At 35.4% G+C, this 21,757-nt stretch overlaps 1 protein-coding gene and 1 long non-coding RNA gene across 6 annotated transcripts in view; one reads left to right on the top strand and one right to left on the bottom strand.

Annotated features, from left to right (window-relative positions):
- LOC136029676 (uncharacterized) overlaps positions 1 to 17,903 on the bottom strand; it is a 26,611-nt gene extending 8,708 nt beyond the window's left edge. Inside the window, exons 1-2 of the long non-coding RNA XR_010618089.1 lie at positions 17,781 to 17,903; positions 9,341 to 9,513 (exon numbers count right to left, since the gene is read on the bottom strand). This is a non-coding gene — a long non-coding RNA (uncharacterized LOC136029676). The remainder of the gene's footprint in view (positions 1 to 9,340; positions 9,514 to 17,780) is intronic.
- LOC136029649 (uncharacterized) lies at positions 6,814 to 21,757 on the top strand. 5 transcript variants are annotated; one of them, XM_065708151.1, is made up of 2 exons: positions 6,814 to 6,993; positions 21,051 to 21,757. In XM_065708151.1, exons 1-2 carry the CDS (start codon positions 6,847 to 6,849, stop codon positions 21,696 to 21,698), a joined length of 795 nt encoding a protein of 264 aa, XP_065564223.1. In that variant the 5' UTR covers positions 6,814 to 6,846; the 3' UTR covers positions 21,699 to 21,757. The 5 variants fall into 5 exon arrangements, with proteins under 5 accessions (XP_065564223.1, XP_065564233.1, XP_065564240.1 ...); XM_065708161.1 differs by lacking the exon at positions 6,814 to 6,993 and adding an exon at positions 9,712 to 9,935; XM_065708168.1 differs by lacking the exon at positions 6,814 to 6,993 and adding an exon at positions 9,913 to 10,049.

Here is a 21,757-nt window from a genome sequence, read left to right as displayed (position 1 = left end):
CAACTTTCCTAGGCGTATCGACATTGATGAATCTCCAGTGTGGCCCTAAGAAAGGTGACACTAGTATACTTGCCTTCTTGAAAATAAACCAGGTGTTTTTTCAATCGTAGTATTTTTAAGCGGTTTTTCGAATTGCATGATTAAATTGTCGTTATTTAAGCGAAAAAAAAATTATGCATGCGGAATCGATTTGTTTAAAATAAACCAGGTGTTTTTCAATCGTAGTATTTTTAAGCGGTTTTTCGAATTGCATGATTAAATTGTCGTTATTTAAGAGAAAAAAAAATTATGCATGCGGAATCGATTTGTTTAAAATAAACCAGGTGTTTTTTCAATCGTAGTATTTTTAAGCGGTTTTTCGAATTGCATGACTAAATAGTCGTTATTAAAAAGAATGGATGCGGAATCGATTAAAGATTTGTGGGTTTTCATTTAAAAGTGTAGATTAACTTGGTCAATAAAATGTTACTTGCGCATGCAACTTCGACCAATTTTTCAAAACAGCAGGTGAACTGAAAACATTTTATCTTCACCCTAAATGCCGGCAAGATGACAATGAAACGACAAGTTATATCTCTCGTGAAGAGTAAGAAAAAATACAAATATAGTTGATGTAGCTACCTTGTGGACTGCAGGTACAAAAATGCAACATTGAAAAGTCTTCCCTCATGAAAAGATGCTTGTACATAGATAAAAATAGTTTAAATTAGTGTCTTGTCAGAATTGCCACAAGATCAAAAAACAAATCACTAAAATCTTGAGAAACAATCACATAATGAGCAAAATAATATCCAAATTTCAGATGTAACTGCTCTCTCCTTGAAAATAGTAGAAAACGTGTTGTTTTTGAGCAAATAGTCTTCAGAAAAATTCAGACAGTTTTCCCTAGGTAAGAGGAGCTTTCCTACACAGAAAACAAAAGAACACGTGTTTGTTGGTGATAGTGATGCCGTTACTGGGAAAGAGCATTGTCATCCGTCTGGGGGACAAAGGAATGTACGTAAATCATCGTCTCAGTAGGCACTATGCTGGTGACATGTCAGCTCTATAGAGGGCGTCATTAGCCAAAATATGTTGGGCAATGGCAGTAAATTTTACTAACTTTCTGGTCATATTCACCGAATGGTTTTATATATATTCCCATTTTTTTCGTAAGCTGGAAAAAAACTGCTTCTTATATTTTTTTTTTTTCGTAAGAAGCATTTGCACAGCTAATTAGTTTCCTAACCAAGGTGCTTCAACCAGTATTGGATAGTTTTTGTGGCTTTAATGGTATTAGATAAAAAAAAACTTTGGTTTTATCAAAAATGTGGCCGAGTATAACTAATTATGTAGCTTGTTAGTTTTCACAGTATCTAGGTTTAAGATAATCTATGATTTCTAACGACTATGACCGAGATATTGATTTCTATAGGGTTAAGTTTTTATCCTGGAAATAGCTTTAATACTTTGAAAACGATTTCACAGCTTTTATCTATTACACAATAAACTTTGTCCAATAGTACCCTGGCTCCAGAAAAGAGTTGCTGTGAATTGCATCACCCATATGTCATTTATTACTATGATTCTGAGAACTCTGCAGAATTCAATAAAATAGAACGATTTCCATTCATCTGATGATTTGACGTCAGAATATGGAATTATCCTTGAGAATGTTCTATCAGTTTACCATATCTCCCATCCTTTCGGCCCATCATCTGATTCAAGTGACACAGCTGACTTTTTACCAAACTATCTTCTGGCAATCGGACCCAGAAGGAAACTTACGTTTACTATCAGAGAGAACCGAAGACCATATGAGCTTGTATTTATTTCGGGGGGGATCTTTTTGGGGGTAGGGGGAAGTTCGAGAAAACACAAAAAAGACCCTGCATGTAAAGTATTAAAATATCATTAAGAAAATAAGAAATCTTATAGAAAATCTTAAATATTGAGATTATTTCGCATCACTTTTTTAAATCAATTGGTCTAAAACTTGACATTTTTATTTTCTGTACTTAATTTGTTCTTTGGCACTTAATATCAATAATCAAAATCACCCTTGATGTTAGACTAGCCTTTTTCTCAATCAGTTGATACTGAATGAGTTGTTATTGACAAGCTATAATTACTGAAATTTATCAAGATAGTGGTTAGATACTTTGTCGGTATTATTGTCTATTTTCACTTCTTTATCATTTCATTTAAATAATTGATCTTTTGTCAGTACTTAGTAATAAATTTTTGTAATACGGGATCCAGAGATCACGAATCACGTTGCAGGAATGCACTGCAGGATCGACGCAGGGACCATAGTAGTCAAGAAGCGTCGTTAATTCTTAAATAATAATAACTTAGTAATAAATTTCTAAAACTGCTGCATTTACATACTGAGAACAAAATTTTGGCTGTGTGAATTTTTATTGGCTGTTATGTCAGTATTTTCATCTTATGATTGTACTAGTTCAATTCTTTTATTTTTTTTCTTAGTTTAAATGATGAGCCATTAAAACTATGGTGCTTTGTTTGATTATTTAGTGACTCGCCGAAAATATCACAGTTGGATAATCCTAACCCACTGAACACGGCACCTCTTTGTGTAAGACAATCTGGATCGCTTGGATTCGACAGTTCGAGTGAAATTAACTCGGTCAGAGAAGCAGTAATGAGCCATAAGGACACGAGGACAAAAAGCTCCCCTTAGCAGCTTTTTAGAACTTTCCCTACTATTATATATTGTAAAATCAGTGATACTGACGTCGTCAGCATTATTGAGTTAACGACATTCGCTTTAAATTTTTTTTTTATATCTATTGGCATTCCTTAAAGACTGGAGATTAAGGTTTATATTTTCATTATCTTTGGCCTCCTTCTACTCAGGAATTATGACACGACATGGTGTGCTGTCTCATCTCTTTAACCTGAATCAATAGTCTAATCGGGTGGGATCACGGTTGCAGCAATAACTGCAACCTAGTAAAGAGCAAACCATAGCCCATAGTAACCAAATGTAAAAAATTGTGTTTGAAAAAATAACCTGCCTAGTGAGCAAAAATTGTCATCTGTTACTGATTAGGAATGATAAGTGTTATTTTAGTTCATCTTAGAAGTAAAAGTTCATTGCAAAAAGAAACTTATGGTAATTTTTAGAAAAGCCTAAAACCCCCTAAAATATGGCGTCGGATTGAAACTAAAAATGCACCATTGAAATCAGCATGGTTAAAAACCTTAAACTGGGAATTACAGACCTCCACCTCAAACAACAAGGAAAATCACTTTTGCATCGGTATCGCTCATGTCTCCTTTTCCAGTGGTAGTGGGTTACCAAGACATCATAGAGAGATGTTTAGTGGCTCATTTAAATGCCATTTGTCATATCTATGTGCCTTTTATAAATTACACCGCCTGTAAGTGCCATATGGTACTAACAATGGCACTTTTTGGGCTATGTCTGATTTGCTATTAGACAGATGTTTAATGGCTGATATAAAAGCTATTGCTCATATCTACGTTCTTCCTATTAACACAGAACTAAATAAAAAAAAAACTAATTTTTTTAGCTGAAAGTAAGGAGCGACATTAAAACTTAAAACGAACAGAAATTACTCCGTATATGAAATGGTTTGTCCCCTCCGCAATCCCTCGCTCTTTACGCTAAAGCTTTTAATTGTTTTAAAAAGTAGAATTGTGGCAAAGAGTCAAACTTCAGCGTAAAGAGCGAGGGATTGCGGAGGGGACAACCCATTTCATATACGGAGTAATTTCTGTTCGTTTTAAGTTTTAATGTCGCTCCTTACTTTCAGCTAAAAAAATTAGTTTTTTTTTATTTAATTTTTGAACGTTTTTGAATTAATGCATGTTTGGTTTTGGCTCTCCGCACATAAATTATTAAAATGAAATTGGTATATTAATTCTTTTTTTGGCTAAATGGCTTTCTCTTAGTTTTGATCAGACGATTTTGAGAAATAAGGGGTGGAGAAGGAGGCCTAGTTGCCCTCCAATTTTTCGGTTACTTAAAAAGGCAACTAGAACTTTTAATTTTTAATGAACGTTTTTATTAGTAAAAAATACACGTAACTTAAGAATTAACTTACGTAACAAACTTTCATAACCTTATATTTTTATTATGTATACGAGGGGGTTTGTACCCTCATTAATACCTCGCTCTTTACAATAAATCGTAAGTTTTGTCCCAATTCTTTAAGAATGACCCCTGAATCAGAAAGGCCGTAGAATAAATAGTTGAAATTACTAAAAATACTTTAGCATAAAGAGCAAGGTATTTATCTCCTCCTAAATACCTCGCTCTTTATGCTAAAGTATTTTTAGAACCCCTCATATGCGTTATTATCTCTGTTCGTTTTAAGTTTCAATGCTACTTCTTCCTTTCATTTGAAAAAACGTTTTCATGTTTATTTTTCATTGTTTTCTTATAGTATTGCTTGAGAATCCTGCGCCCTTTTCATTGAATTTTTCTTCCCCCATGACAGATTCCTCCAAGGAAAGATCCTCCAACATAGCCCCCTCTCCGCAGCCCCACCCCCAAACAAAATAAAATCCCCCTGAAAACGTCTGTACACTTCCCAATAACCATTACTATATGTAAACACTGGTCAAAGTTTGTAACTTGCAGCCCCTCCCCCAGGGATTGTGGGGGAGTAAGTCATCCCCAAAGACATAGTTATTATGGTTTTCGACTATGCTGAACAAAATGGCTATCTCAAAATTTTGATCCGTTGACTTTGGGAAAAAAATGAGCGTGGGAGGGGGCCTAGATGCCTTCCAATTTTTTTTGTCATTTAAAAAGGGCACTAGAACTTTTCATTTCCGTTAGAATGAGCCCTCTTGCGACATTCTAGGACCACTTGGTCGATACGATGACCCCTGGGGAAAAAAAAACAAAAACAAACAAATAAACACGCACCCGTGATTTGTCTTCTGGCAAAAAATACAAAATTCCACATTTTTGTAGATAGGAGCTTGAAACTTCTATAGTAGGGTTCTCTGATACGCTGAATCTGATGGTGTCATTTTCGTTAAGATCCCACGACTTTTAGGGGGTGTTTCTCCCTATTTTCTTAAATAAGGCAAATTTTCTCAGGCTCGTAACTTTTGATGAGTAAGACTAAACTTGATGAAACTTATATATTTAAAATCAGCATTAAAATGCGATTCTTTTGATGTAGCTATTGATATCAAAATTCAATTTTTTAGAGTTTTGGTTACTATTGAGACGGGTCGCTCCTTTTCTTTTTTTCGCTCCAAAACCAAATTTTCATCGCTCCAAAACCAAACATGCATTAATAAAATCCCGGGACGTTTTCAGGGGGATTTTATTTTGTTTGGGGGTGGGGATGAGGAGAGGGGGCTATGTTGGAGGATCTTTCCTTGGAGGAATCTGTCATGGGGGAAGAAAAATTCAATGATAAGGGCGCAGGATTCTCTAGCATTACTATAAAAAAACAATGAAAAATAAACATGAAAACGTTTTTTTAAATGAAAGGAAGAAGTAGCAATGAAACTTAAAACGAACAGAGATTATTACGCATATGAGGGGTTCTATACTTTAGCATAAAGAGCGAGGTATTTAGGAGGAGATAAATACCTTGCTCTTTATACTAAAGTATTTTTAGTAATTTCAACTATTTATTCTACGGCATTTCTGATTCAGGGGTCATTCTTAAAGAATTGGGACAAAACTTAGGATTTAGTGTAAAGAGCGAGGTATTAACGAGGGTACAAACCCCCTCGTATACATAATAAAAATATAAGGTTATGAAAGTTTGTTACGTAAGTTAATTCTTAAGTTACGTATATTTTTTACTAATAAAAACGTTCGTTAAAAATTAAAAGTTCTAGGTGCCTTTTTAAGTAACCGAAAAATTGGAGGGCAACTAGGCCTCCTTCTCCACCCCTTATTTCTCAATATCGTCTGATCAAAACTAAGAGAAAGCCATTTAGCCAAAAAAAGAATTAATATACAAATTTCATTTTAATAATTTATGTGCGGAGAGCCAAAACCAAACATGCATTAATTCAAAAACGTTCAGAAATTAAATAAAAAAAAATAATTTTTTTAGCTGAAAGTAAGGAGCGACATTAAAACTTAAGACGAACAGAAATTAATCCGTATATGAAATGAGTTGTCCCCTCCGCAATCCCTCGCTCTTTCCGCTAAAGCTTTTAATTGTTTTAAAAAGTAGAATTGTGGCAAAGAGTCAAACTTTAGCGTAAATAAAATTTTTAGTTAATTGTTTTAAAAAGTAGAATTGTGGCAAAGAGTCAAACTTCAGCGTAAAGAGCGAGGGATTGCGGAGGGGACAACCCATTTCATATACGGAGTAATTTCTGTTCGTTTTAAGTTTTAATGTCGCTCCTTACTTTCAGCTAAAAAAATTAGTTCATGCTAAAGTATAGAACCCCTCATATGCGTAATAATCTCTGTTCGTTTTAAGTTTCATTGCTACTTCTTCCTTTCATTTAAAAAAACGTTTTCATGTTTATTTTTCATTGTTTTTTTATAGTAATGCTAGAGAATCCTGCGCCCTTATCATTGAATTTTTCTTCCCCCATGACAGATTCCTCCAAGGAAAGATCCTCCAACATAGCCCCCTCTCCTCATCCCCACCCCCAAACAAAACCTATCAACAAAACAAAACCCAGGTCCATAACCTATTAACAGATTATGGACAGTGAGATTCTGTGAGAAATGTGTATTTAAAGCCGAATAATTTTCCTCTCGCAGGTATATTTCTTTTTATCGACCGATGTTATTGTTTATTTTTATTAATAATTTTGTCCCAGAATGTTTTAAAAGTATGTTTGTAACTGTTAGTGACCTTCACAGTTATAATACGAGAAACGCAGATGTATTTCGGTGACACAGAGTTAAACAGCCCGATCAAGTTCTTGCCAAGTTCTCGGATCACAGTACAAGGATATATTTCATTTACTATGTTTACTATCTTTGGTTTTGGGTGGGTACAACCCAAATATTTTCCAGGAAAATTTGAGGTATTTTTTTTTTATTTGAACTACCATTTTGTTTGATTTGTGTTATAGTATTGTCTTAAGGGAATTATTGTTTGATGCGTATTGTTAGCCTGCCGGTGTAGGCTATTATTTTATTTTGTTTACTGCTTCAGATTCGAATTGGCCTAAGGAGTCGATAGGGTATCTGCTTTTTATTTCTTTTAGGTCAAACTATTTAGCATGTAGCCTAACTTTGAGGCATCGCTTAGTAGCTATGATAGTAATGAAGAGTAGGAGATGATGATAAAAAACAATTTTTAGGTTCGTAAAAGATATATTAAACATTAAATACTAGTTCGTTTAGGAATGTAACAAGAAAAACAGAACGAAGAGATAGAAATGCATAGGAAACATTTAAAACGAGGGTATTAAGTATGGACAATAAAGCATTAATTAATCACTTTTTCTTTTCAAAAATAATGTCAACTTTGACGAAATCTCAAAAATTTACTAATCAAAATTTTACTTTTCATAACAACGTAGCGCGTCTTTCAGCGTTTTAAAGTTCGATATATTTCGCTTAAATTACAGAATTCACACTTTTATAAGAAAAATTATATTTCTCGATTTCCACTCCCGCTATATCTATTTATTACACGGTCGATGTCTACCTCAATATTTTGGTGAATGTTTATAATGGCTAGTCCTGTCAGTTAGAGTCATGTCAGTCTAGAGCTCTTCGGTAGTATTTCCTCTTCTATCTGTCCTAATGTGTTCGAATAAAGACCAAATTCGTCAGAAAAATATGAACTCCAATAAAGATGCATGCAGGTATTTGTTTCAAACTAAGTATATGAGTCGAAATACTCCTTAAAACACAAATAATTATGTGTTCTTATTTTGTGTGTTTCATAGGTATAGATTGGTAAATTAAATTCTCAGGGTTAGAAGCTGTGGTAGATTTCAAATTAATTTTCTTAATCTTCAGATTTTCAGATTATTCAATTCTAAGTTTAAATTTCGGTGTGTCTGTTGAGCACAAAAATAAAATTTGAAATTTGACTCAGATTTTGCATTAAGTAAAAGAATTGCCCTGTAAAAATTTTGATTTATAAACAACTAATCGTGGAAATATGATTGGATGGCATGTATCAAAACAAGTATAAAAATTCTCATCGGTATTTATAGCAGTTTAGACAATCTTATGGAGAAATATATGCAACCCCTATACAAAACATAACTATATTTGGTGACTGGTTAGTATTGAGAAGGTGAGAAATTCTGAAGTAATGTTGTAGTTGCATTCCGTTTCCGTGGTTAGCTCAAGTTGTGTGAATTCCACTTTTTATCTACGTTTAATTAGTAAATGTTGGGACAAAAAATCGATGCCATTCCACTGATTCAAACTGAGAATTCAGCGACCCATCCATACTAGCTAGATAAAAAAAATAAACATATGGTTATTTGCCTTCTTTTATAATCAATTTTTCAATTTTTTTTTTTAAATGATAATTCCAACCTTGGAAGGAGTATTTCGACTCACATACTTATTTGTAAGTATATACTTGTATGAACTTTTATTTAAAGTTCTAAAGAGTATGGCCTTCATTTTAATGTTTTAAGATGAACAGGGGAGTTGATATGTCATGTAATGCAGAGCTTTAATTAGATGAAAATAGACAGTAAAGTGGCCACCGTTTCATCACCAAAATCCAAAACTTAAATTAATAATTTTTGCCCTTCAAATACATTTACTTTCTATTATGCAGATCCTCTAAAAAACAGTAATGTTGTAAAAACCACCCCGCTTCGCAAAAAAAGCAAACCAAAAAATCCAAAACAGACAAAATGCAAAAAACACAAAAAAGTACTGATATCAATTTCTTCGCCTCAGTGCCATAGTAAGACTCGAAAGCAAACTTGTGAAAGTAAAAAGAAGTAAAATGTTGCTTTTCAGCCCCGTTGTGACGGTACAATCCTGAAATATCATTTCGACAGCCTAAAGAAGCTAGGATTTTAAATTTTTCCTCCTTGTTATTACAAAATGAAGGTTTTGCCTCCAAATTGGCTTTTGTGGTATTACGGACAAAGTCCCTTGATAAAACTAAATTTAATTAAATACTTTTTGGCTGTATGCGACATTAGTAAAATCTGACAGAGACCAAACAAAGTGACAAAACCTCGTTTCAAACTTGTTTGCAAAAAAGTCTTAATAATTAAAAACTTATTAAAATTCAACAATTAAAACCAATTACAAAAAAAAACTTTCGTCCCAAACCAAAGCAAGCGGTCCCAACCACAAATCCACCACTACGTCAGGGGGGCGCGCCCCCTGGATCCGTCATTGATTTCAACTCAAATATATATCTCAAGCTCAAATGTAAATCACCTTTGTAAGGCGACCCATACTTCATGTTAGACCTCCTAACTGCAGAGGTGCGACACAGATCCTAGTTCTGATAAACTCACTGCAGGGTGACCAGAGACAAAGTCCCGCCAGTTCTGGGTTTACTTCAGGGTTCCCTGAAGAGGTTCCTCAATACTAATGCCATCGAATCTAAGCTGGAAAAAATTAACTAATTGTCATAAGTGAAAGTTCAGACCCCCAGAATAATGCTCGGAAGGACAATTGTCCTCCCTCGCCAAAATAGATATAGGACAATTGCGTAACCGGAATTATTTAAGCGACATACATGACGCAATTATTAGCGTACTGATAGGGATTATCCGCGAATTCTTAAATAGAGAAACAGGATGTCTAGCAACAAGAGAATGAGTGCGCAATAATTAACATTTTCTGTGACGCAATTTCTTGTTCAGCCGTGCCCATTCTACGCCTCGATTTTAGCCAATGGAATGCTAGCTTTAAGGTCGACTCTGAATTTTCTATGGGATTTGACTCAAAGCTATTTTACTTGATGCTCAGATTGTGAATTTAAAATACTTATAAAAAGGAATTAGACAAAGATCTTGAATTGTTAAAGGTTAGTGTTCAAAGAGGCTTACTCTCAGCCTACAGCTCAAGTTTTAATGTCAGTTGGGTGTTTCTATTCAAGCTGCATGTGTGCTTTTAGACTAACAAGACGTATTATATTAAGGTAAAGTGTAGCAGGCTAGGTTATAGAGTTTTGGTTAAGGTTACCTTAGGCCAGAAATCAAATATAAAAAGAATAGTTGGCATACCAATAGGGTAAAAAACCACTTTTCTTTGGCATTTCGGAAAAACATCAATGGTTCTTCTATAGATCACCTCTAGTTACTACAGCATGATGCAATCTGAGGGTGGTAAAAAGAACCCGCGTTCTTGGTAAAATTTTCGGTCAATATTCCTATTACCTGAACAATTGTTTTGGATCATGAAACTATTGTTAATAGAGGCATTTTGACTTTTCGAACATCTTTTCTCTCTTGCAAAACTACCGCAAACTCACCGTTATGGAGTTATTCCGGCCCAAATGTTCCTGTATTTACACATATAGGCTAGAATTGCAATCATTTCCGTTTTCGTTGATCGGATATTTGAAATCGCGAATCTGTAATAGTTAATAAATAAATTTGGGCTATATATTTGCATATTAGTGGGGTGGGGGTAAAGCATAGCATATATTAAATACGTAAATTAACCATTGCTGTATTTAATATATGCTATGCTTTAACCCCCCCCCCCCCGTCTAATGTGCAAATATATAATAACTCCATTACGGTGAGTTTGCGGTAGTTTTGCAAGAGAGAAAAGATGTTCAAAAAGTCAAAATGCATCTATTAACAATAGTTTCATGACCCAAAACAATTGTTCAGGTAATAGGAACATTGACCAAATTTTCTACAATAATTTGTCAGCATAAATTAAAAATATAGTCTCTTTTGACAAGGTTATATCAACATTGACCAAAGATGTTCCAAAAGTCAAACTGCATCTATTAACAATAGTTTCATGACCCTAAACAATTGTTCAGGTAATAGGAACATTGACCAAATTTTCTAAAATAATTTGTCAGCATAAATTAAAAATATAGTCTCTTTTGACAAGCAGTTAAAACGAAAAAAATATCTTTAAATATTTGTGATTTATAAAGCAAGTATCAAGTAATAAAAGTTAAATTTTTAGAATAAAAAGAAAGTCAGCTTTCTGTTAACATGTGAATAAAACCGAAACATTAAAAGAGCATATACATCAAAATAGGATAATTGGTATTTCCAAAAAGAGGTCCTTGTAGGTAAGTAATAAACTAATAATTTTAAGTGTTTGATCTTAAAACAATTTTGGTAAATGTTTAGTTTCGTTCAAGTTCTCTAAAGTGCGTATTACTACATATAGTAAGATTCTGGTTATAGCATATCGTTTCTTTGTCATTATTAGTGAAGCGCATCCATTTCTGGTTGACCCTCTTCCTCCATGGGGGAAACTAAAATGCGTGAAGTGGGCTTGCTTACAGGTAACATTACCTATAGAGCAAAGCGTATTAGTCCATGAGCCCCGCGGGCAGCGGGGCGTGGTCTGTATTCTTTATTTGTTCAACAGAGTGATAAAACTAAAAAAAAAAAAAAAACGCAGACGAGGTTTAATAAATAAATATAAAATACAGACCTTTCCCCGCTGCCCCTTGGTTTCATGGACTAATACGCTTTGCTCTATAGGTAAATGTTACTTGTAAGCAAGCCCACATTGCGCCTTTTTAGTTTGCCCCATGGGGAGGAGGGTCAACCAGTAATGGATGAGCTTCTAAAATTAGCATTTCTAAGTGCTCTAAACGTTTACCACGATTCTTTATAATAACCCTATTGATGTGTAGCTTAGATTTTTAGCTTTTCCCTGATATATACAATTTTTCCCAATTCCTCTTTGGTAACAAGATGTGAGGGTTTTACTTTTGCTCAATTGGATACTGGTTTTTTACCCTTGATTCATCGTTCAATGTTATTTTTAAATTTAATAATCAGTGCTGTAGCAATCGAGTCTCAGCCTCCATCCTAATGGGGGTAGTCATAGCCCTAGGCAATATACAAAAGGTGGTTTTTCGATAAAATTTCAGTTAAGTTGCTATTCTGAAGGAAGCATGGTAATGCATGAAAGTATTGGTTAGATTCCTTATTCTACTCTCCTTTTCTATAGGTTATAATATTCACTACCCTGACAAAGTATCCCATTGACCCTAATTATATCCATTCCATGTACATAGTCCTAAATAAATATTCTTATAACATTCAATGGAATTAGTAAATAACATGCAACGGAATTACTGCATTAAATATTATTATAATAGGCGATTAACAACGCAAGAAAATATAATGAATATGATTAACAGAAACATGTAATATGAAACATGGTACTTATTCTTAAGTAGGATTTCATCTTAGTAAATTTTTTTTCACTTTTGTGTATATCCTGGGGCTATATCTGGAACCATAAGAGGGAGTTGCATTGTCAGAGTAACGGCTGCTATATTGAAAACGAGAGCATTAAACATGCAATCTAACGGCACTACGGTACTTTGTTTATTACCATGTTTCCTTTAGAAGAGCTGCTAAACTGCGATTTTGGTAATTGTTTAGTCACCGGCCACGTCCGAAAGAAACATGGATTTGGAACAAGTCGCTTTTCTGATGGTGCAAATCCCCCCCCCCAAGGTGATTCTAGATAAAGCCCTAGGAATATAAAACAAGAGCTAAGAGCTCATATGGCACTTGTGACGAGGTTGGAAGAGCCAAGAGCTCATATGGTATGAGCTCTAGCAAAATACTAAGAATCAATAGATTGCTTTAAAAGGAAAATCAGGGCTTAATGCCGGTTGGGATTTAAAATAAGAGCTCTGAGTCACGAGGTCCTTCTAAATATTAAAATTCATTAAGATCCGATCACCCACTCGTAAGTCAAAAATACCTCAATTTTTCTAGTTTGTCCTATCCCTTCAGCCCCCCAGATGGTCGAATCAGAGAAAACGACTTTATCAAGTCAATTTGTGCAGACCCCTGACACGCCTACCAATTTTCATCGTCGTAGCACGTCCAGAAGCACCAAACTCGCCAAAGCACTGAACCCCACCACCTAACTCCACCAAAGAAAGCGGATCCAGTCCGGTTACGTCAATCACATATCTACGACATTTATAAGCGTTTTCCAAGATTTCCGGTTTCCCCCTCCAACTCCCCCCCAATGTCAAAAGATCTGGTCGGGATTTAAAATAAGAGCTCAGAGGCAGGAGTTCCTTCTAAATATCAAATATCATTAGAATCCGGTCACCCGTTCTTAGTAAAAAATACCTCAATTTTTCTGATTTTTCCAAATTAACAACCCAGCTCCCTCAAAGAGAATGGATCCGTACCAATTATGTCAATCTCGTATCTATAACTTGTGCTAATTCTTCCCATCAAGTTCATTAATATCTGATTACCCGTTCGTAAGTTACAAATACCTCATTTTTTTAATTTTTCCGAATTATTTCCCCCCCCCCCAACTCCACCAAAGAGAGCGTATCTGTTCCGGTTATGTCAGTCACCTATCTTGGACTTGGGCTTATTCTTTCCACCAAGTTTCATCCTGATCTCTCCGCTGTTAGCGTTTTCCAAGATTCCCCCCCCCCTAATGACACTGGATCCGGGCGGGGATTAAAATAAGAGATCCGAGTTTCGAGGTCCTTCTAAATATGAAATTTAATTAAGATACGAATACTCTTTCGTTAAGTAAAAAATGCCTCATTTTCTCTAATTTTTTAGAATTAACCCTCCCCCCTCCAACTCCCTTAAAGAGATCAGATCCGTTCCAGTTATGTCAATCCCGTATCTAGGACTTGTGCTTATTTTTCCCACCAAGTTTCATTCCGATCCCTCGACTCAAAGCATTTTTCATGATTTTAGGCCCTGCTCCCACCAACTTCCCCTTCACCGGATCCGATCGAAATTAAAGAGAAGAGCTCTGAGGCGCGATATCCTTCCAAAAATCAAATTTCATTAAGATTGTATCACTCCTTCGTAAGTTAAAAATACCTCATTTTTTCTTATTTGTCAGAATCACCCCCCCCCCCGAACTCCCCCAGAGAGAGCGGATCCGTTCCGGTTATATCAATCACGTATCTAGGACCTTTGCTTATTTTTCCCACCAAGTTTCATCCCGATCCATCAACTTTAAGCGTTTCCCGGGATTTTAGGTCCCCCCTCAATTCCCCCCAATGTCACCTGATCCAGTCGGGATTTAAAATAAGAGCTCTGAGACACGATATTCTTCCAAACTTCAAACTTCATTAAGATCCGATCACTCCTTCATAAGTTAAAAATACCTCATTTTTCCTAATTTTCAGAATTAACCCCTCCCCCAAACTCTCTCAAACAGAGCAGATTCGTTCCAGTTATGTCAATCACGTATCTAGGACCTCTGCTTATTTTTCCCACCAAGTTTCATCCCGATCCCTCCATCTAAGCGTTTTCCAAGATTTTAGGTCCCCATTCCCCCCAATGTCACCGGGTCTGGTCGGGATTTAAAATAAGAGCTCTGAGATACGATATCCTTCCAAACATTAAATTTCATTAAGATCCCATCACCCGTTCGTAAGTTAAAAATACTTCATTTTTTATATTTTTTCCGAATTAACCGACCCCCCTCCAGATGGTCAAATCACGAAAACGGCTATTTCTAATTTAATCCGGTCCGGTCCCTGATACGCCTGCCAAATTTCATCGTCCTAGCTTACCTGGAAGTACCTAAAGTAGCAAAACCGGAACAGACAGACCGACAGAATTTGCGATCGCTATATGTCACTTGGTTAATACCAAGTGCCATAAAAACTAAAAGAACAACCGTAAAACAATGAAAGGTAGGCCTACCTGTCGGTTATTGGAAACCCATTCAAGAATTACACTTAGGTTACATCTCAGATGGACCATATATTTGCACATTGGGGGGGGGGGTAGGTTTCCGATGCTTATCTCTTGTACCCATCACACTCAAGTTTTACGCTGGGTAAAACTGGAGAACAAACCGTTACATCTCTCTGTATTAAGAAACAATTAGCTTACGCTCAGTGGAAAACAAGCAGTGGCTGAAAGAGTACATTTGACTTATATAATTTGGGATATATATTTGCAGATTAGGGGTGAGGATGGGGGTAAAGTATTTGACTAGCGCGAGGTCCAAATGAGCAAATAGCCCAAATTTGTTTATAAAGCAGGTACTCGTGTATCATTGCATCCGGACTGTTGTTCTCGATCTGTTGTAAAACTGGTTTTTCTGTGTGCTGTGTTTGTAGTTTCCTATTAGTAGATTCCGTACTTATCGGTTATATAGTAAACACTCGGGGAGTATAGTTCGATTAATGCTAATGAAACCAAACAAAATACGATGAAAATATGATAGTTTAGAAACAAATTTGGCCTATATATTTGCGCATTAGGGGGGAGGGGGGTTAAGCACAACATATATTAAATTCGTAACCTAACCAAACCAAAATACCAACTAAGTACTTAAATAAGATATAGCTACAATTTATTTTCCAACCAAGCCAAATCTAATTGTGTGGTATAAAGAAGTTGCTTGACCAGTTTCTTGTGTCATGTTCGCATTATCCGCGGTTGAAATTCTATAGTGTTTACTATATAACCGATAAGTACCGTAGATTATGTGTTGTAGTATCCATAATTTTGTTGCTAAAGTATTATATTTTCGTCATATTTTGGTGTATTGCATCATGATCAACCTAATCTCACTTCTTGAGTATGGTCGCTATAATATAAAAGTACCCTGTAGCATTATATTTTCATCATGTTTTAGCATTTTTCATTAAGAGTAACCTAACTTCACTTCTTGAGTGTGGTGGGTATATGAGATAAGTACCAGGTTTCCATCTATTTCTAGAGTATTATTTTACATCTTGTTTTGTAATATTTCATAAGGATTAACCTAACTTCACTTCCTTGGTGTGTTTCCAGTAACCGACAAGTACTCAATGAAATTCTTACATTTTAATATGCATCATGTTTCTATTAATCATGTTATCATTTTTCTTTCCATTGTCATCCACTTGTTAAATTATTCCATATAATATTTGTACACAATACTGCATTTAATCGGAGGCAAAACCGAATTTAATCGAGTTGATTCTTTAGAAACCGGTTTTAACCAAGAATACGTTATGCATCACAAGATTCCATTAACAAAGATATATATTGTTAGGGATATATCTGGGACCATTACGAGGGGTGGGGGGGGGTGCCTTGACTGAAAATCAGCCATGATATTTGGAAAGAGAATAAAATAAGGAATTATTGATACTAGTTTTATTGCCTAACATGTTTCCCTCAGAAATGGTCAACCACCAAATATTTAGTGCAATTTTCTTTTTTTCCAAAAAAAAGGATTTGGCATTTTGAACCAACTGGGGGCGGCTTATTAGCCGCCTCTCCTTGCCAGCCTATATAACGCTACTGTTTTACCTCATATAGTGTACCTGACACCATTTTGGAAACTATTCTCGAAGGCTGAACTGTCTAAAATCCTTGCGCTTTTCTTCCTTTTTGCTAAATACCTCCTACGTTTTCCTCCCTGGTACAGAAACTCAATCCTCATTAAAAAGTATCACATAACCGACCCTCATGTTGCAGTTGAAAATTTAATCAAAAGACACAATATTAAAATAGTAGATCACGATTGGTATAATCTCCTTTTACAATAGATCTGTTTTCGTTTTATTCATTTTAGTGCTATTTTGTTTGCCCTTTTATTAGTTGAGTCTCTTTCTAGTTATGTCTCTTCTGATAAGTTCTTATATATTTTCTTATATTTATATGTTCGTACTCCGTCTTTTTCATTTCGTATGATTGACGGGTTTTCAAATAAATAAATAAATAGATGAAAAATGAGCACAAAACTAGACATTGGCAAATGCTCAAAATCAAGAAGTTGCGTGTAGCCTAGGGCTATATCGGGACTCATAAATGAGGTAGGGGCTGCTAGAAGTGATCCTGAAAGTCCAATAACTATTAGTTTATAAAAGGAGACAAAACTTCACTGTTGCCCTATTTCAACTGTAGGTCTTTTCCTCATTTTTTATCCACATAGTATAACAACTTTCCTGTTATCTAAGAGCCCTTAGACTATATTTTCACCTTCAAAATTTTTCAGAATTTTACGAGATTCTAAATTATGATTTTTCGAATTTTTTGATTTTACAGAATTATGTGACAAAGTACGAAGTGTTGCTTTTAAAACAAATTCCGCAAAGCAAAATTGTCATTTTTAGAACTTGCTGTTTTCGAGTTAGTAGCCTTTTCATCTACTGTTTGGTAATTTTTATTTGCTAAAAGTAGCACCAATAACATAGCACCAACCTTCCTTAGCACCCCAATTTGAGCATAATTAAGTGCCCCAGCCCTTGAAATCGAGAAAATTCTATTTCTTCTACTAATCGACGGTACTTCTCACTTGGTTTAAGTATTAAGCCCTGTCTGACGGAGAATGATGAAAAGGATGGATGATTTTGCCAACATTTCTAGAACCATTGAGTGGCGGTAAAAGAATACAAAATTAATCCCACAACGGTGGCTGTAGATTAATGAGGAGTTTTTCAAAGGTAAGATGGGGAAATTAAAAAAAAAGAAGATTTTTGGTAAATGTTTAGTTTAGAGCGCTTACAAATGCTAATTCTAGAAGCGGATCTCTTTCTGGTTGACCCTCCTCCTCCATAGGACAAAATGACAATGCGTAAAGTGGGCAGGGTTTTGAAGCCGAGGGAAATGTTGAGGTTGTACAATATAAATGAAATTATATTTTAAATACTATTTTCTGTCATCACTGCTAATTTCTGTAATGTAGGAAGTCAAAATATAATAAAAAAACTTACGCATCTATTAATGCTAATTATCCACTTTCACTTTCCAGTTGAAACTAGCCAGTGAACCCGTGAATTAGAGCGATTAGTTTAATATTACGTTTATGTTGCGTTGATTTGAAGAAATGCCTTCCGACGCAATGGAGATTACACAGTTTTTCAGTTCGAGATTAAATTTTTTTTTAAAAGATTCTTTGGCTATGGGAAGGCCTTGGTAAAACAAATTTGGTTGAAAAGTGATTCTCGCGAGTGAATATTACCTATAGAGCGAAGCGAGTTAGTCCATGAGCCCCGCGGGCAGCGGGGCGAGGTCTGTATTCTATATTTATTGAATAATTATTTGACCTGAAGCCTTACAGAGCAAACTGAAAGTAGGTCATAAATATGAACTAACAATTCAACCAATCAGAATACAGACCTCGCCCGCTGCCCGCGAGGCTCATGGACTAATTCGCTTCGCTTTATAGGTAAGATCAACTCGTGAGAATCACTATTCAACCAAATTTGTTTCACCAAGGCCTTCCCATCCCATAACCAAAGAATCTTTTAAAACAAATTTAATCTCGAACTGAAAAACTGTATACTCCACTGATGTTATAGTTTATAGTCGTTGTTAGAAATAGTTGTTTCAAATTTGCTAAGTATGCTTATCGTAGTGGTTTGCACAAGTTTCAATGTAACGTGTTTCTGACCTGCAGATTATAATTTTTAGCTGATGAATTGTAGATCATTTTAAATTTCTGGTGGCGTAGGCTATTTAACCCAAGTGCCAATGTAGAACAATTATAACGGAACGGAATTATCATTCGGGTGAGTTTCACATTCCCTTGGAAATTATGAATACGACTAGTATTATCCATTTGCACCACGACAGCTGCATAATTTATTTGGTGATCAGAATATCTCTAACAAAGTTTCGAACTTGCAAGTGCCAAGATTTTTTTTTTTTTGCATTGACTAGCCAATATCCTTCAGTTCCAGTATCATTTCTCTGTCGAAAGAGCAAGGAAGATATGGGATTTTGAAAGCCTAAATGTAATTTTCTTTCTTGATTTTGATAGCTTCGTATATTTTATATTCTGAAGGGGTTATGAAAACAAACAAAAAGGAAGTTACAGGCGAAGAAAAACGCTTTTGGATTTTTAATCTTGGCTGTGTCTACTCACGTAACTATGTACCTTATGTCAGCTCGATCTATCTTAAATTATGATTTTAAAATCGCTTGTTTAACTTATTTGTATGTATCAAAGCAGAATAAATTATGAAAGTTCTTCTGTATTTTATCGACGGGGAATCATTGGCGTCACAAGGTGGAAGTCTTTTTAGCTCCAGTATGACAAGTCTGTCTTTGTCTTCAGTTCTATCTCTGTGCCTTGTGCCTTGGTATTCGTGGAAATCCCAGATGAGTTTTCCCTTGCACTTTACTGACTCTATTGTCATGCTATGTAAACTTATTCATAACTTCGCAGAGGAGAGGAGGGGAATAGGAGAAACTCCTTCCTGACATTGGTCTATAGAAACACCCTGCAACAATTTTTGGCTAAAAATACGCCTGATTCGCATTTTTAACCCACCACAGAAGACCCCTCTTCCCTAATTAAAGAGCGAGTGAATGAGCACGTGTCGATGCATTTGTTAAATACTTGGGCAGGGGCGTCAGTTGGGCGATTGGTACGGGCAGGGGAATTAACCCCCTATATTTCTTTATCCCCTTAGATTAAAAAAAAAAATATATAGGCCTATCCTTCGTCGAAAAAAAATTTTTTTTTGGTATGTTCATTGGAAAGAATCGAAAATAAAACAACAAAATTGCCCCCTCCCCTAGGTTTTGAAAAATACATGCCAATACATTGTCGTGAACCAATCCTTGAAAATAAATTTGCATATTCCCTTCCTTCAGTCGTATTGATAAGATCGGGTTCATGATATTTCTGTTATCACATGTTTAATTGATTTTGTTAACATAGTTTTTCTAATGAAAGTAAAGAGCGAAGTTGTAACTTAAAATTAACAAAATTACAGCTTCGCAGTTTATGCAACATATTTTTGAAAAACTGTGGAAAATAACCTGGCTCATGATATTTTCCCTTGTTTATAGGTTTTTGGAACAAATAGCGCTTAACTGAAAACGCAAAACCAACGCAAAGAAACAAAATTATGAGCAGAAAAAACCTAGTAAGTAGGCTGTTGGCCTTTACCAGTCACGAAATCAACAAATTTCATTATAGAATTACGAATCTTTAAAAACTCCAGCAAGCTTAGTTTTCAGTAAAGCGCTACTTCTCCGAATTCGAGCCGAAGTTGTTGTTTTGTTGCAAAAAGAAGCAAAAAATGGCAGAGCAGTACCTTACTGTGGCACCATCGCTTTTGTTGCTTAAAAAGGGCGCTAGAACTTAGAATTTTCATTCGAACCACTTCGTTTTTGATAATATGAATCCATTATTTTGACGTGATCACCCTGGCAAAAAAAGAAAAAACAGCAAAAACTAAACACGCATCCGTGGCCTACCTTCTCAGAAAAACGCAAAATTTGAAAGTTGCTACGCATAAGGAAAAAAGTGGCGGGCTAAATGCACCTTCGCCCCTGAAATATTACCCCCTACATCGTTTTTTTATACAGCTGGTTCAGTAATTTTTGGGGGGTGGGATAAACTTGTCAAACAATAAAATCCAGCATTAATAGTCCGATAATAGTTCGTTGTGTCAAAAGTTAAGACTCCCCCATGTTAATCTGTTGTTCTGTGCCCACCGAGCATAGTATGCAATAATTGTCCCTGGCTTTGCAATACTTCCGCTGAATTTTCTCTTCAGCCGATTCGGTTTGACATTAATGATGCCAGTTGTTTGTTCATAACAAACAATTCTGTTGTAATGGAGCTCAAAAATTGTGCATGAATAAACCTGGCAATTACGCAGTATTTTTTTTTTTTGGGGGGGGGTGAATCTGGAAAAAGCTTGATGAGTTACATGAAACACATGAACAAGAATGTTTTTTTAAACTTTGAGTTGTTTTTGTTGATAAGGGGTAGAAACCAAAGGCCCTACCAATGTACATTTGCCTGGAATAAAACAAAAATCTAGGTATCTTGTGTTGTCTAAGCTTTGGAATCTAAGCTTTAAGGCCAATAGCATAATATATGGAACATGTTTATAATTTAACTAATACTCATTTGTAATTCTCAATAAGAAGGAAAATGAAGCAATAAACTAGAGTCATATTTAAATTTTATCTTTCTATAGCCATGCTTGGCTAGATGTTTTCCTAATGATTTTTATTTTTAGATGACGTCCTACAAACCAAGATTTGGTCGTGTGAACAGATCTAAGTTTAGGCACTTAGATATTGACCTAAGTAGTGAATTGGTTTTCCTTGAAGGAATGGCCTTACTCTGCTTCCAACCGGATTGCTCGTCTTTTAGAGGAAATTTACAAGGCAAAGACGGTTCTTCTTACGAACTCACTGGAAAATGCTTATATACAGAAAGATGTAGTTTCAGTGAATCTAGTGATGATAGTATGCCCAGTAGTCGTCGCGATAGCATCAGTGACGAAATGTTTATTATCGAAGAAGACAGTATTGTTGTAGAACGGCCTGAAAGGAGTTTGACTCCTAGACGCCTCAGTGAACGACCCAAGGTATCTGTTTTTGACATTATAGTCAGTGACATGGAGCAAGGACTTCAGTTCGTGGTTCCTGATGTTAAATTTGTGTGTGGACAAGAGTGTAATATCAGCTCTAAAGATATATCTTTTCACACTGATGTTGTTTACTGGGGCCAAAAAGCAGACTTGGTGATTTTGAAACACTTTGGCCCCGACTTTGTGGAAAAAGGCTGTATGGTTTATGCTGGTGACCTCAAAATAAAGTATAAAGACTCAATTGAAAGGTATGCTGTCACACCAGAAGCTTCGAGTTCGTGGTGTATGTGATTTTTTAGGCTCATTTTTATTTTATTTTTTTTTTATTATTAAATACTTCGGTAAAGCGA

The sequence above is a fragment of the Artemia franciscana genome, chromosome 1, assembly GCF_032884065.1.
Source record: "Artemia franciscana chromosome 1, ASM3288406v1, whole genome shotgun sequence".
Lineage (NCBI taxonomy): Eukaryota > Metazoa > Arthropoda > Branchiopoda > Anostraca > Artemiidae > Artemia > Artemia franciscana.
This window is presented reverse-complemented; position numbering and strand designations above follow the sequence as displayed.

Coding starts and splice junctions, on each gene's coding strand:
- LOC136029649 (XM_065708151.1), top strand. CDS start 6,847: ATGTATTTCGGTGACACAGAGTTAAACAGCCCGATCAAGTTCTTGCCA. Junction 6,994..21,050: donor ATTTTCCAGGAAAATTTGAG/GTATTTTTTTTT, acceptor TTTTATTTTTAG/ATGACGTCCTACAAACCAAG.